The following is a 12536-nucleotide window of genomic DNA, read 5'->3' on the forward strand; positions in this document are numbered from 1 at the left end:
AAAAAAAAAAAAAAAAAAAAAAAAAAAGAAGTAAAAATTAAAAGAAATTATCCTGCAAGTCATATTCTTTTTGGGATTTGCCAAAGCTAGAGTTGAACTACCTGTATACCTAGGAGAATGTAACGCCTTTAATTAAGGATAATTATATCCCTTAATGTATGGATAAACAGTCAATATGTTTTCAACAGGTTGTTGGAAGAATCTGATGTATGAAAAGATATTAAAGCAAACCATACTGCGTGCAGTGCCCTTAGCTTGTTGATACTCTTTGGATTAATTATTGGATTTTGATAAGACGTACTTAATTTATGGATTGTCGTATCTTCATGCTTAGCTTTATCCGAGATTTGAGAGATTTCTGCCCCCTCATACTTTCTAATGGGGCAATACCGCAATAGCTAATTTGTTATTTATAACCGTTTACGTTTTCATTCGAAGGTCTCTATCAATGAGTATTTCTTAACGATTTCAAGTTTTTTAGAGTGTTTTGTATAGTAATACCCATGATAGAATAACTTCATAGTACCCGGTAGGTAAGATATTCAAACATGCACAATATGACCCGCCACAACAATAGTTAGGCTATAACTTACCTAAGTAAGAAGTGTTATGAAGTTCTACTTTAATTAAACTCAATCAGTGAAAATTTTTTAACAGTCGTAATTTTTCTAAAATGTTTGTACAATTTTGTCCATAACGAAACAAATTTATAATACCTTTTGGTAGGATTCGAACCAACACACTATGGTGAGTTGTAGCCATAGGTAGTTTAATTTATAGCTTAGCTCGGTAAGAAATGCTACGGAATTTTTTTTAATTAAACTCAATCAATGAAAATATCTTGACACTCTCAAAATTTGTAAAGTATTTATACCCTTTGCTCACGATAAAACAAATTCAAACTACCTTTTCCGTATGATTATATTTGAGCCAACACATTATGGTTGTCGCCGTAGCTAATTTATAGCTCAACTTGGCAAAATGTGATACGAATCGAGTTTTATTTTAATTAAATTGAAGTAGTAAAACTAATTTTTTTAATCTAAAATCTAATGATGTTTACGTGACCGACCTCCGCAGAATTATATAAGATATGTTTATTAACGTGAGACCATGTACAATAATAGCAATAGGAGGTGGCATGGAGAGCAATTTGAGCTGAATTTGTAGCCATGTGATGAGAGGCGCCACCAAAAAGATCTTCTAAGCATATTAGATCTTTCAAAAGGACACCCAAAGGCCCGCAACTATTAATATAATATTTATAATATCAAATTGTTGTTCTACTTTTTTTTTTAAAGTACTACTCATTTTATTAAAATGTAAGAACGGTTGACCTCTCACTTGAGAGAATCACATAAGTGTTATTGAACTATAAGTTACTTAGCAAAATGAGTGATGTCAACTTATTTTTTCAAACTCGGTTCGCCTATTAAGCAAATAAACAAGCTAAATAGGCGTCTTACTCGTTAATTCACTATATGACTATACCAACAACATATTTAAAATTTTTATATTTCAATTTTCTAGTAGCAACACATATAAGAATTTATTTTGAAACATCGAAGCAATGATTCAATTTAATGAAGTAATCAAGCAACAACAACATGGCCAATCGACCAACAATACACGAACAATATAAGAATTTATATGCCCAACTCTATACAAAAACGGGTTAAACAAGGTCAATCATGCGAGTTGGATCTGTTTTGACAACTTTGTATAATAATTGACATTGTTAATATTGAAATATTGCATGGCTCAAGTAGAAAATAAGATGTTTAAGTTGCGTAAGTATGAGGTTGGCTGCCATGTGAAGATACTCGTGACGTGTATATGTGTGTGTAAATAGTATTATATTTTAAATGGTAAGAAATATTTGTCATTATTATTTAAAAATGTATACTGGATAATATAAATAGGATTATATTCTTGATATGAAAGAAGTAAGAAAACAAAAAGGCCTGATTTAGTGTAAATGTTTCTTGGAATTATTGATATGGTCAAAAATAGTAGGGACTCTTAGTTGAAAAGGATTGAATAAGAAGTGTCAATATGGTCGTATTATTGAGCCATATTATTTCGTCTGCTTCACTGAACTAGATATGGTCTAAATCCCCCTTCGTGTCAATTTACATTTTATTATTTGTTTATCGTACTCAATATTATTATATGAAGAAAAAAAAACGAAAAATATATAGATATTTTTGGTCCAATATTTAAACAAAAAAATCTTATTTAGTGAGTCATGTAAAAATGAATGGTAGAGGTGGAAGCTAGAGGTTGCTTTATCCATCATTTTCCAACATTTTTCATATTTTAATTGTTTTGGATCCAAATTAAAGAAAATCCCTACATAAGATTTTTGTTAAGTTTTAATAAATTTGGTGGGAGTTTGTCGAATATCTGCTTCTTACTTCTCAATCAAGATTTTCTAGAGAAGTCGTTATGTAGTTATTGATTGAATTCTCATCCACAAAGATAGTATTAGTGCTTATATATTGAATGATTACAAATAATAATTCATTTTACATAAGATCGAATTAAATGATTTACAAGTTGAGACTAGCTTGAGAGTGATTGAATACCAGATACGTTAGGTAAATTAAAGTAATGAAGCGAATAAAGTGACATGTGTGGCTGCTACATGGAAGTTTTAGTTGTTGGATAAAATGCAAAGGTGAAGGGCTTTAATTTATTACTCTTAAATTACTCAATTGGACAAAGAAACATTGATCATAGTAGCACGTAGACTATAGTCTTTTTTTATCAAGTAGTGGTGCAGATATTTAAATCCATGACGACCTTTTGTTTGGGTTGGGTTAACTCTGATATCAAAATGAAGCATATGTTCCATCTCAATTAAAATGTTAATTGATAGTTGGATTGCAAATTTATGTTTATATATATTATATATGTTGAATGCATGCATGCAAAATAATAGTAATTTGTGCCGTGCTGCCTAAAGCCTATGTTTGTCAGGTAATTTTACAACTTGTTACATGCATTGTCCAAATGATCTCAAACCACATGTTTTGTCCCATGAAACATGTGGTGGCCTTATTCCTTTCAAAATTGTAAGGCATCCGAGATTTCTGTGTTTTATGTGGAGGACGAAACTTAACGTTATAATGAGGGCTAAAACACAAGTTAATTATAATTCATCATCTTCACCACAACTTATTCTCCTTTTCTCATCATCTCTTAGTCTGAGCATTATATATATATAACTTACAGGTTTCATTCTGATCTATAGTTACAGGTGCACATATTATAGTCGCATGTGTTAATCTTGGAAAGTGACACCGATTTATGTGATGGGGCCAATTGATTCCACTGGCCGTATGAACAGGATTTATACAAGTAATAATGAGAAATTTAATACAAAAACATATGAATAGTAACAGGATTTATAATGATACACACTATTATCTTTCTTCTAGCATAATGTTCGATAGCAATTCATGACACCTTAGATTGAATTTACTTAATTTCTTTAGGTGCAAAAGGCAAAACTCATCACGTACCCCTGGACTCTACATGGATTACGGAAGAATTAAATCATGGTAACTTTAAGGACAACCACAATAGTGGTTTTTGAGTTTGAGTAGGTTTTTGAGGCGATAATGCTTATGTGGAGGAGAGATGGAGATAAGAGAGAAGAAAAATGGGCCTTTGCAGGAGGTGTATGTCGTGTTTGGACAGAACATGTGAGGCTTACATGGAGAAAAAGCCTGAGCCTTGTTCGCGCGATTAGAGGGCCTAAAATATATATGTTTTTTTTTTCAAACTTGTTTTTTTCCCCTTTTCTTTTTCTGGCATTTCCCTTCTCTCCTACATGGCAACCTAAAAACCAACAACAACAAAAAAAAACACCAGAGAGATGCTCCAAGGCTCTTTAGGTGATGGAAGCATAAGTGTATGGTGTCCACACGTATATATACTACAGTTATCTGGACTTGATCATTTGTCATCATTAGGTGTAATTTTTCCCTTGAAAACCAACTGATGAGCTACAAACTTGAAAATTCAGAAGAATTTAAACTTCCATAGCTAATAAATGTTCACATTGTAAAAATCAAACCGAGAAAGCCTATTACATACTACTACGTATATATTAATCAATACATATTTTTTTAAAAATAATCAATACATATTTAAAACACTACATCGTCTTCCCCAATTCGGGCCGGGCATTTGGTAAACAAACTGATCCATATACACACAAGCATATATCATTCCTAATTATATCCTTAATCACATACAAGCTAGAGCTAATGATTTTCTAATGACATATTAAACATACACTATAATATACGGAGTAATATGATGTTTGTTCAACCTAATTAATACTCCGTAATTAATTAATTGTGGAGAGCTGCGAAGCTGTTGACCAAAGCCAAGGCGTTGCTAGTCATATGCGCCACCTTCACAATCTTTTCCCCGACAACCGTCTTCACCTCGCCGTTCATCGCTTTTCCGGCGAATCCGTCGGTGCACGTGTTCTCGTCCGTCAAGGCGGCGCTCACCCACGTCTGTATGTCGCTGATTTTCATCCCGAAATCCGGACCCTTCATCTGCTTCATTTCTCCCAGGGACCGTTTGATTTCGCCCACGGAGTCGCCGAGCTCTTCCACGCAGTCTTGCATGGCGCCGATCTCCCTCGGCGTCAAGCCGCGCCGGCCGGCGATCTTAGCCATCTCCGCCGACGTCGATTGCGCGCTCTCGAGCGCCACGTCGAGCGCCGTGTGGGCTAGAAGCTCCGGGTCGGCTCCGATGGCGCTTGCATGGATTGACAGAGAGGAGAAACATAAATCTGGGTACGTTGTTGCCTTGCAACTTGTTTTGATGAACTCCGTGTTTGTCGTCGTTCCGGCTACGGCCCTTGCCGCCGTCGTCGGAAGTACGCCGGAGGTTAAGACGAGTGGAACGAGAAAAAGGACAAGAATTTGTCCACTCGAAACCCCTTTCATCTCTCTCTCTATGTCTATGAATTGAAGAAACTAAGGGAAAGGCTCTCAATTTATAGGAAAATAAGGAGGTTTCGCACAGACAACTGAGTTAATTGATTCTTAGATGATAGATTATAGATAAGAATACATGTCTTGATTAGGTTAATTAATTAATTTAATTTGGTGCTTGTACGGACAACTCGGTTAGTTCATGTGTAATAGAGTATGACAATAATACAGGATCAAGCTGAATAGTCGTAATGTTAGAGTTGCATTTAATGTGGTGGCTTTTTGTAGACACCAGGTCTTCCTACCTAATGGGTTATTGAGTTACTATAATTTATTCCTAAACTATTCTAGTAGGTAGGGAGGAAATTATCTGTATAGACAATTCGATTGATCAGTAAAATTTGAGAATAAAATTCAGATACTCTTTCGAGCCAAAGTATGACTGCATGAGGGCTTTTGGGATTGGATCAACCTTTAGAAATTTCACCTTGGGAAAGGTTAATTAATTTGGTTATAATAACAGTTAAAACCAAAGCACTTGCGGACGTAATACTTTAATTAATGGAGTCTAATCCGGTACTTATTTATATTTTATTAAGGTTACGATGAATGTGGGCAATTATCATGCTATTATGCATGCATGAAAACGATTGAATTGACACACGTCAACTCAAGTGCCTAGGTATATATGTATAAAGTTGGCATTGTAAAGAACATATAATAAATCCATACCTTTTATCAGTTTTATGGTTTTAACGAAATCGACAATAATTGATGGATAATTTCTAGTTACAACCAACTCTAAAATTGATGACGCACAAACATCTTGGAAATATTTTACTCCGTATTATTCCTTAAAAACACTAAATTAAATGAAAAAATAACACTATTTTTTTTTTTCAAGCAATCGAGCGTATACATATATGGAGTAGTTTAAAATAGAAAGAGAGAATATTAGTTGAGTTTGTCGGGAAAATGCATAAATTAAGGAAGTAGAAAGACAAGAAAAAAAACAAAACAAAAAAGTGATATTTTTGGATTATGACATGGCGTCTTACAATACGCCATGGAATTTCTCATCATGCAGTATAAAACAAAACAAAAAAAAATGACATTTTTGGAGCAAATACAATTAAGTTTTGGTGAAAAGATTAGTAAATTTGGCATTTTAAGTAGTACTTTTGATGTATTAATTTTTTATGTATTAATTTGAATGAGATTATTATTAGTTTTGGTCAACTCAAAGTGGATTTATATTTTCTTAGTGGAGAGAATCAATTTGATACACTATATATTCAAAATGGATAATTAGCTAATGAGAAGGTTTTTAGGGCAACCCTAGTCGAGTTGGCCGAGTTGTTGACTATATAACTGCAAAGTTCCAAGCCTATTTGACCTTTTTGAATTGAGTCAATCAACAATTAGTCTTCGGGTAGCGATTGTCAGCTTTGTCATAAAAAAAAAATTGATTTTCAAAATGTACCATTGAGTTGGGAAGTAACATAACTTTGTCTCCCATTAAAAAAATACTAATTTAAATACAATCTAACTTTTTAAGAAAACTTATTAGTTTGAACGATATAAATACAATCTAATTTTTTAAAGAGTTTGAATTGTATGATAGAAACGTTATCCTACGTAGGGACATGTTATTCCCACGTAGGGACACACTTATAACATTACCCACACAGACCTTTCACGCACAAATTAAAAATAAATTAAAGGTGTCAACTGTGGTGTACTAAGTATACTATACATTGAATAATTATAAGATCCAAAAATAAGAAGAGTGTATGTGTTTAATGGCGGCGCGTCATCTAAAAAAAGGATTTGCTTAGGGGCAACTAATTTGACTAATGTTTTGAGGGACGTTACTTATCAATCAATGACTAGATTGAGTAGAAGGTTAGATTCATACAATTTTTTCTTTCTTCCCAAGATTGAATTCTCAACTCCAAAGGCTCTCATATACTCGGATCAAACAGTACATCTGAAAGAATGTAAATCAGTGTAACTCATTTGAACACAAATCAGTTGAATATACCTTACTTTGAGAGGTTATTCTTGTCGTTGGTGATACTCGATCCCTGATTTTTTTTTTTCAAACTTTAAATATTCGATCATACGAAGACTAAATTAAAGAAGACAAAGATGAAAAAAAAGGAAGTGAATGAAAATGTTGTTGCCAAGTTTCGGGAGTAGGTTTACACATTAATTTCTTCAAATTTGGACAACATGTCAAATGGGTTCTCCAAAATTTAATTAAGAAAATAGAAAATTGTTACCTTTTTCAAATTGGAGAAATAACATGTCATTTCTACAATTTTCTATTTCTTAAAAAAATACATTTTCCTAATTAATAGAAGCACCGAGTTTGATTCCTATAAAATGATGATATGGAATTAGCTTGTTATGGAAACAAAACATTTTTCAAAAAAATAAATAAATAAATTATATACTAAAGCACACCTACAATTTATCTTGTCTACTAAAATTTTAAGATAAAAGCATGCATTAAGAACTTATTAGGGCATAATTTTTTTTGAGTTCTATCACATGCATTTTTAATTTATACTTCCTTACTTTTACTCCCCGATGTGACAAGGGATTATAAATTATTTTGATCCTCCGAGTGTTTAGGAAAATGTCGAGCATCAACATTTTGAGTGAGTGAGTAAAATTAGAGAATAGAGCTTTATTTGTTGAGTAAATGTAAATGATGTATTTATATACTCAGAAGTATACAAAACATGGGGCATATATCTCGGTCCAAAAGAAAAGTCTCAAAAGCGAGCCAAGCCAAATACAACAACAACCATTGAAAATAGACGCTCAAAGATAAAATAAAACACTAATTATAAAATACATAGAAATTTTCTCAAAAAAAAATAAAATACATAGAAATTAAAGGTGGGAATCCAAAATTGAAGAGCCATAGAAATGTGAGGTGTCATCTGAATACAAGATTTTTGTCACGTATTTTTCAAGTTGTGAGATCCAATCCCATTCCTTGCTTGCATGACACAAACTTCATGGCTGTCTGAAATCGACTATTTAATTAATATCTATAGCAGGTAGTATGTAGTGCAGCATTAATGCTGCCCTTACCGCCGCCCCACATGCCTGCCCCAACATTTCTACCATGCTCACACTATACATGTTCACATACATACACGTACCAAAATTATTATTTTTTTGGTGATAAGATAAATATGTGATTACTATATGAGAGATTATATTGAAAGTATATATTAACTAAATTTTGTTTTATAATTTTAATCATATTTAATAAAGAATCACAAGAAAATAGTCACTCTAAATTACTCATATATAGTTAACCCGTTCAAATCAAGAATTTCAATAACTACTCTACCCGAGAATTGAATTTGAAATATTATAGTTATTGAGTTAACAATATGATCAATTTAATTAAAATGTCATTTAAATTATTATTATCCAAAAACACAATGTTTATTTTATGCACATTTTTAAATTATAGTTGTAAGTTTTTCTTGACATCTTTAAATAAAGAAAAGAAGAAGTATTGTTACCTGCGACAATATATCTTACGAGTTGAGTTCCGGTACGCAATTTAATTCTTTACCCGCTACTTGTGACGTAACAAGCTATCCATCTTTTGATTACTAATTATTATACACGGTATACCACAAATAAGCAATCCAAACGCATACTTAGAGCCAGCCCATCCCTCAAAGGAATGGACATGCAATCTGGCATGGCAAACTGTCACACTAATTATGGTCGAGTGATATAGCAGTGAGTTTTTAAAATAAGAAGTCATATATTGTAACAAAGTCAGTAATATTTAAAAAATATAATAGTAAATTGTAAATGCTATAATATAATAGTAATATTCACTTTTAAAAATTTTAAAAATATAGATAAAAATAGTCTTACTACACAATATAATATAATTAGAACATGCAGTCTCTATCAAACTCCAGTCTAATTGGTCAGGTGGTTGACTTGATAACCATAAGGTTCTATGTTACCTACCTTCTCATTTTTGAGTTAATCAATTATGAACAATTTAAACTGATTTACCATTTTACCGACTAGAGTCACAAATCACAATACTATCTTCATTTTCTATTAAAAAAAAAAAATCTTCATTAAATACTTTTAGATAGTGACTCCAAAATCAATAAATAGGCAGTCTCTAGGGAATGGAGTCAGTAACGTGGCCATAGACAAAAGAAAATAAAACCTATACGATTTAAAAATGAGTGCAGGTAAGAAATCAGAATATTGTGCTGTATGGTGCATTTGTCATGTTGTTTATCAAGTTCATTCCTGCCAGCTTAATTCATTCCTCCTTTATAAAAAATTTATAATCACTGCTTATCGTTATTCATAAATAAGAGAGCAACCCAAATTAGTTGATTAAACAGTTAATTTAATAATCACAACATTTTAAATTGAACCCCTATAAAAACTATCTAAATTAATTTAAATTTTTTATTGGTTAGATTCACAAGGTAGTAACATCTTTATTTGATTCGATCAAATATAAATATTCCAAACAAATTTACTTTTTGTAATCTTTTACCGACTTAAATTACAAAATAAATTTCACTAAAAATATACATTCTTTTTTTTTTTAAGTGCTAAAAATATACTTCTAAATAATAGGTGTGGGCCTTTTTCATAAATCTCTACTAACATTTATAACCTAGTGGGGTAGCTCAAGTGGCAAGTGAGCTCTCTTTGTGGGGAGGAATTTCGGGATAACCCGGGTTCAATTTCCAGAAGTGATGATTCCCCCTGGGCCAGCTCCTGTGCCTCTTGGAGCGAACGTGGACCCCGGACAACAAAAAATAAATCTCTACTAACATTTATGTCTTTTGAGGGAGTTTGTACCAATCAAACTTTTTTTCCAACAGGCCGGTGCCTAGCTATTATAATCTCATGTGACTTGACAAAACAGTTGTTTGTGATCAGATGACCTGGGGGATCCAGAACAGCTTTGAACTGTAAAATCTTGTCTTCATTGAAATCTACACAACAAATATAATTATTTATAAAGGAAAAAGTGTCTTTTAAAAATATTTTTAATTTTTGTTTTTTTATTTATAAATTTTATTTATTTATTTATTAAAAATATATTATATAAAAAGTAAATAAAATAAAAAATAAATAAATAAACAAAAAAAAAACATAGCCACCGTCGAGACCTCCTCTGCCGACGTTCTTCTCCCGCAGTCCCGCGTACAGTGAGCAGCGAAACATCGATCTATGGTGGACGGGGTGACTGGGACAAACTTGAACAACAGATCCGGTGACCTCTTCTCTCGCCGGCGTTAATGGCCAGAGAGATCAAATACATACCACGAGAAGCAAGGACATGGAGTTGCAGAGAAACGAATAAAAGACGCCACCTTTTTTACAGCAGCATCAATGTTGTCTTTCTGGTTATAACCAACTGTGAATGTTACCAAATACTTAGGTCCACTAAAGCAGAACAAATAACCTGTTGATGATAATTCAAGAATCCACTAAACCAGAACTGATAAATCGATATTATGAAGCCAAGAAGCACTGCAATGCAGATAGTTAATAAAAGATCCTCTACGCCGGTAGGAGCTACTGTTGGTCGGAGAACCAGTCGCCATCTACGCCGGAGAAAGCTCGCCGGGGATTCGATCCATCCATCGTTGTTGTCCGCCAGAACTGGCCAATAACGCCGGCGAGAGAAGATGTCACCGGTTCTGTTGTTCAAGTTCGTCCTAGCCACCCCGTCCACCATAGATCGATGTTTCGTTGCTCACTGTAGGCTGGAGAAGAACGTCGGCAGAGGAAGTCTCGCCGGTGGCTATGTTTTTTATTTTTTTTATTTTTTTTGTTTTTGTTTGTTTTTTTTTTATATAAAATATATTTTAATAAATAAATAAATAACATTTATAAAAAAAAACAAAAATTAAAAATATTTTAAAAAGACACGTGTCAACCATGCGAAGACTTAACCTGTTAAGCAAGTCACTTTGGACTTAATTGAACAATTTTACAGGTTTAAGGGATCTGAATGGAGCTTTTTTTAGTTAGGGGCCCAATTGCACTATCCGATCAACTTAGGGGACCAATTTGACACTTTTCTCATTATGAACAGATATTGACTCTTTGTGCTTAGGTTGAGAGAGTAGTTATGAACAAATACTACATTGTAAATTTGTAATCTAGTCAGTAGTACTGGAAAAAACAGTAAAAATTAATTTTTAATCACTGCGGCCATATATATTATTTATTATTATATATGATCCCCACATGAGCATGGTGGATGCTACATTATTGCCCTCGTACAAATGGGTTATAAACCCAATAACCCACACCTTCTTCTTCGTCCTTCTCACTGAAAATGGTATCACTTCGCCATTCCCATTCTGCACCCATTATCACCATTCTCTTCACATTACTGCCATTCTTCTCAACCGCAAGAATTCATCAATCCAATTACCCACACACAGACATTAAGAACGAGGAATTCATCAAAACATCATGCGGAGTAACGTTGTACCCAAAGCTATGCTACGACTCTCTCTCCCCCTACGCCAACTCAGTCTCCACCGCAGCCCAGCTGGCGGACGCGGCCCTGGACGTGAGCCTGAGAGCGGCGCGGTCGGCGTCGGAGACGGTGGCGAAGCTGTCGAGAGAGCGCGGCGGTTTGGGGGCGCGTGAGGCGCGTGCGGTGGTGGATTGCGTGGAGAACATGGAGGACTCGGTGGACGAGCTGGAGAGATGCGCGGGGGAGATGAAGGATTTAGGGGGTCAGAGAATGGAGGAGAAAATGGGGAATGTGATGACTTGGGTCAGCGCTGCGTTGACTGATGAAGGGACTTGCATGGATGGGTTTCAAGAGAGTGGGAAAATTGTTAAGGGGAGAATTAGGAAGTGTATTGTGCATGTTGCTCAGTTAACCAGCAATGCCTTGGCACTTATCAAGAATCTTTCATCTTCTTTTCCTTGATTACCTCACAATGTCTTCAAGGAAAGTGATCCTTGTCTCCAATTTTTTTTAACCTCATTATGTTTTAAAGGGTGTAATTTAATTTGTGCTTGAAAGATGTGATCAAGTGAGTAAAGTATGATCGTTATTTAAAGGTCACGAAATTGTAATTTATATTAAATATAGATTTTCTCTCTATTTTGTTACCTCCATTTTGGGTGAGTGACATAAGAAAATCTTATGTAAATCTAAATTATTCATAGCTGAACGGTTCAAACCAAGAAGATCGGGGATTTCATGGGATCAAATTAACAGTCATAAAATCTTGTGAGTTGTGATTACTAAATCCACAACCAAACTAAGTTTTGCAGCCTTTTCTATGGACTCTGTAGTGCATCATTATTTGCACCAGATTAATAAATTATATGAAACTTTTCCTGCTTCTCGAGAAGTTAAAGTAGTTCCTGAGAAGAAAAATAGAATTACTCTGTTGGTGTTGGGACATATTATTAGTTGTCTCCATCAAATATATGTAAATGTTTTTGAGGGTAAAAACATTTTTTTAATTTCATTGTTTTGGAAATAAAAATAATATTTTTATTAAAAAAGAAAGT

The 12536-nt window shown here is 33.7% G+C and overlaps 2 protein-coding genes across 2 annotated transcripts; one reads left to right on the plus strand and one right to left on the minus strand.

Moving 5' to 3' along the window:
* Positions 1-4038: 4038 nt before the first annotated feature.
* LOC115998344 (21 kDa protein-like) lies at positions 4039-5000 on the minus strand. Its single transcript, XM_031237894.1, has one exon. The coding sequence runs from the start codon at positions 4971-4973 to the stop codon at positions 4365-4367; it is 609 nt and encodes a 202-aa protein (XP_031093754.1). The 5' UTR covers positions 4974-5000; the 3' UTR covers positions 4039-4364.
* Positions 5001-11258: 6258 nt separating this feature from the next.
* Positions 11259-12120, plus strand: LOC115998251 (21 kDa protein-like). The gene has a single exon (XM_031237759.1). It carries the CDS (start codon positions 11335-11337, stop codon positions 11941-11943), a length of 609 nt encoding a protein of 202 aa, XP_031093619.1. The 5' UTR covers positions 11259-11334; the 3' UTR covers positions 11944-12120.
* Positions 12121-12536: the final 416 nt, after the last annotated feature.

Source organism: Ipomoea triloba, chromosome 12 (genome assembly GCF_003576645.1).
Source record: "Ipomoea triloba cultivar NCNSP0323 chromosome 12, ASM357664v1".
Classification (NCBI taxonomy): domain Eukaryota; kingdom Viridiplantae; phylum Streptophyta; class Magnoliopsida; order Solanales; family Convolvulaceae; genus Ipomoea; species Ipomoea triloba.